The sequence below is a fragment of the Anopheles bellator genome, chromosome 2, assembly GCF_943735745.2.
Source record: "Anopheles bellator chromosome 2, idAnoBellAS_SP24_06.2, whole genome shotgun sequence".
Lineage (NCBI taxonomy): Eukaryota > Metazoa > Arthropoda > Insecta > Diptera > Culicidae > Anopheles > Anopheles bellator.
The window spans coordinates 3,253,858-3,258,241 of record NC_071286.1 but is presented as its reverse complement, the minus strand read 5'-3'; the positions used below and the strand labels follow the sequence as shown (position 1 = coordinate 3,258,241).

The 4,384-nt window shown below is 52.1% G+C and overlaps 1 protein-coding gene across 1 annotated transcript; it reads right to left on the bottom strand.

Moving 5' to 3' along the window:
* Positions 1-2,007: 2,007 nt before the first annotated feature.
* On the bottom strand, positions 2,008-3,897 carry LOC131211906 (uncharacterized). Its single transcript, XM_058205583.1, has 3 exons — positions 3,880-3,897; positions 2,229-3,305; positions 2,008-2,163 (listed from the first exon to the last, which is right to left on the bottom strand). The coding sequence occupies exons 1-3, from the start codon at positions 3,895-3,897 to the stop codon at positions 2,008-2,010; spliced, it is 1,251 nt and encodes a 416-aa protein (XP_058061566.1).
* Positions 3,898-4,384: the final 487 nt, after the last annotated feature.

Sequence of the window (4,384 nt, the reverse complement as noted above, 5' to 3'; positions counted from 1 at the left end):
TCGTCCTACCTGTAAACCGGTAAAATCGAGGAGTTTTTGAAGCTTACATTGTCCGGATTCGTCGTTCGCTAGGGGCTCCAAAGCGTTGCACATCGACAAGCACCAACGGCATATTTTGGTGGTTCTGGAAAACAATGTGCTGTTATACCTGGTAATATCTATCAAACACTAACTTACTCAACGCCATTCTCTTTCTTGATAAATGCCGAAGCATCCATTTTGACTGCAATCGTCTATTTCTGTGCAGAGATTTGGTAAATTCATCTCCTTTGGGTTTGTTTACTATTCTGCGGTACCTTTTGACAGCTCGGTCTAATTTCGTCAACACAGGAACTCACGGGCAGTTTGAAGGTTAGCACTATGAGAAGAAGGCGGTTAAAAACAAATGGAAATACAGAATCAAAATAATAATAACTATTTTAAATTTAGCTCAGACGTTTAAAACAATTTTTTGCAAGGATCAGCCAGTTTTTGCAAGGATTAAACTAGCCACATTTTGCGTGAGCACCGGACCGCCCTCTGGTGTACAATAGTGCAAGCAGAAGTAAGTTTTCTATGTATTCTATCACCTGGGCGATGTATTTTAGAATCGGATCGGCGAACGAGACATTTCGTATGAAACTCGAAGATTTTCAATCGGATCGGCGTCTTCCTCCAAATAACCGACAGACGGAATAAACATCGGTAATAATCGAAAATTGAGTCAAGATATGTATTCTATATAGATGTTCCCATTCTTTCGAACCGCATTGAATTTGTTGGCAGTTTGGTTTTTCATGCTTATAACTTCATTTGAATCGGCATCAGCACAGAATTTTGGGTGTCCGGTCGTCTTAGGACGACCTTTGGCCGATGAGTAGTTTTATTGCAATCTGTATCAGCCATAAATTCAACGGATATCGACATTCGTGCCTTGAATGAATGCGGTTTGGTCTGAAATGAAATGAATGTCCCTCCTGATTCCACCCGGGCGGGAAAACCGTCCCGAAACGGGTGAAAGCGTGGTGCGCGCTCTGATAGACTCGTGGCACCGGTGGAAATGGCTCGACGGCTCTCGGATGTGGCCTGCATACTCTAGTGGGGAGCTCCACACACTGGCCCAGAGTGCGAATGAGGTGAGGATTCGCGTTTTGGACGGACCGGACTCGGGTTAAATTTGGCGTTATCCCTAAAGATGTTGTGCCATTCCGTGCCGATCGTTGGCCGCTCGGAAAAGCGATCTTACTCTGGCTTCGAGTGGGGCTTTCAAATTACGCACCGTAATGCACCGGCAACGACAGGTAACAGTAATTGCCAGCTAAACTCGGGGTGCCGTACCCTTGACATTAATCTTTCAGCGGGGCCCAGGCACGTGGCACGTTGTAGGGAACTTTAAACTCTGTGGCGATAAGTTGACATTACGGTTACCAACTCAATCGTAGTAGACTATGCCCGCGCGGTACATACCGGACCCATTGTTTCGCTGCTTTTCTGTCCTGTGTCGAGCGATCTCTTTCTGTTCCTCCGCCTTGTTGTCCGCAACCGAAACTACCTTTCGGCAGTAGAAACGATGCTCACTTTCCGGCAACCGTGTCCAACGTTCGTAGCATAACCGCGGAAATTCCCGCACGATTTGCCGTATTCCGGGGTGTTTGCGCCGGTATCCTCGAATGCACTGCCGGAAGTACCGGTAGAATCCATTCGACCATGATTCGGCACCATACCGTTTCGATTCGGGCGAAATATAGATGTTTTCTACCGTTAAAAATTGTATAAATACTGCTCTACTCTTCACGCGTGTTCGCATAGCGTTGGCAGAGAATGTGCACACAGGGAAAGCTAAAAGCATATTACCCGCACGTGAAAGCCTCTTTGTAATCCTGCGCATAGTAGTCATGGTTACGATGCTCCCAATGGCTGCTTCGATCTCAAGATTCAAACTCTTTCGTTCACGAAAAATGTTTAAGCTTTATTTCTGTCATGGTTCTCGTACCCTACCGAAGCGCCCGCCATTACACGGTGCCCGAATTACCCGAAGAGACTGAAAAACTCTCGGTTGATGGTGCGCACATCGGATGCAACGTCGGCCACCGGGGCCGCCGCACCGCCCGCCACTTGCGTGATGAAGTCCGCTATCACGCCCATCACCTTCTGGAAACTTTCTCCCGGCCGCCAGTTCGTAGCCTGAAACGGGGACACGGATTAGTGTAACGGATCTTGCCAACGGTTGGGACGCTGGCTCTACTCACCACACTGTCGATGGCGTCGTTCAGGTTAAAGACTACCGTCGGCCGGTTGCCGGTGCCACCACCGCCACCGTCAACACCCTCGTCACTCTGGACGGCGTCGGCCGAAGGGACCCAATCGAAGAGTCCGCCCTGGCCGAAGAATCCCAGCGGACCGCCTCCGTGGGGCCGATGCGGACGGAACGGTTTGTGACCGGCACCAGAACCACCGCCGAAACTGGTGCCCTGGCACGGGTAGCCCCCGGCGGCGTCGTAAAAGTGGTTGTTGACCACCGCACCCCCCCCGGCCGGTGTGTCGCTCGCGTGGTCCCCGTACAGGTTGTTGTTCGGTGCGTAATAGTTCAGGTCTGCCAGGATTAGGTTCAGGTTCGGTAGCAGCGTCTTCGGATCGACCGGATTGCCCTGCAGGTCCCGCCCGTACTTGAGCTTGTGCAGCAAACTGTACGGAATGCACGGTTGCCCAGGCTTCCGGCGCTTGAGCTTGAACTTGTTCCGGTTCTCCCCGAACAGCCCGCCAAATTTGTCGTTGAAGCCGTAGAACAGATTGTTGACCGAGTTGGGGGACAACATAGAGCCACCGGATGCACCGCCGGCCACCGGATTGTAGGCCGGTGCCACGGGCACCGGTTTGTCGGGTTGGCCCTCTTCTCCCACGTCCTCATCGTCGTCGTCATAATCGTCCGCCGGTTCCGCCTGGATCGGTTCGTCCGCCTTGGCCGGTGGCAACCGATTGAAGGCCGAGTTCGGACGGTTCGATTTGGTTGTGTAGCGCGGTGAAGGCGGAGTGATGCGCCCGGTACTCGCCGGGGTCGGCCTCGGAAGGTACGGTGTCGGCTTCTGATGCACCCCTGGCGGATCGGCGTCCTCCTCGTGGACCTGATACCGACTGTAGATGTCCAGGAACGGGTAACGACCGTTACTGCTACTGCTGCGTCCTTCGAAAGCGTCCTGACGGGAGGTTGGCTCTGCGGGCGATAAAGCTCTGGCGGACGACTGTGACCGGCCGTGGCCATCGGGAAAGCTGAACGGTAGCGTCGCGGACAGTTGAACGAGATAGCAGCAGCCCAACACTTGAAGCAGCTGCGGAAAAGTCGAAAACGATCGGTTAAACACGCTTCTGAGGAACTTGTGTGGGGAATTTTCCCGTCCAGCAGCTTCTATGTCCTTGCTTGGGGGATTCTTATACATTCACGTAATGGCCCTAACAGAACCTTGCCACAAGTGATCACCACGACCTTCCTGTCCATTATTTGTTATGCTGGTTGCCATGACAAAGAAGTTTGTCCTTTTAAAATGGCAACAAATGATTGAAAACCATTAAAAATGATAAAAAGAGTCTCTCCAAAAGAGTTCCCAAATCTTTGTCACGTACTCGCACACATTGCTCTATTGGTTCATTCAGAGCATTCAACGGAATCCATGGACTTATTTGCCAAAAACAGAAAAAACGGTCCGCGGCGAACCCGGCGAACAAACACAAGCGTATCCGTGACACAGATTCAGCACACTCCGTAGCTCATCCATCCACGCGAAAGTAACATCCGCTCTTGAAACAATAGGCACATCATCACATCATCCACGGGGAATTTACGCGCCTTGGCGCTTATGCAACCGGACGGTCGCTCCTGGCTTTCGCCACGACCAGCACACTAACCGATTGGCAGGATTTCATCGTAGTTTTCTTTTCTGCAGCTCACAGGATTACGCGCGGCACACCATTGTACACTCTGATCACAGTCCGCAGGAGCACTCTCATCGACCGATCGGGTTGGCGTCCGCGAATAAACTGTCCCGGTCGACGGTCGCGGTCCGAATTGGCTTAAAGCTGCGGTGCGCGTCTGCCGCGGGATGAAAGCGCAAAGATGGCGCCCGAAAATCGGCCAACAAACACTCCGGACGCGATGTGGAGTCCATTCATATATTCAGCTCGACGATCGCAGCAGCCCGTGGGGCTGCGGCTCGTTATTTACCTTGCGCTACCGGGCACTTCGAGTTTACAGGGTGCCTCGTACGGGGAAATTAATCTGCACCTGACTCGCGATTAGCCCGCGAACTTGCTGTTTTGGGGATTTCGTGGGGTTTCTTTTTACGAAACGGACGTTCTACTGAACACCCTGTGTGCTCAGGCGCACCATTCACAGCAGCCGGTCACGCCTGCT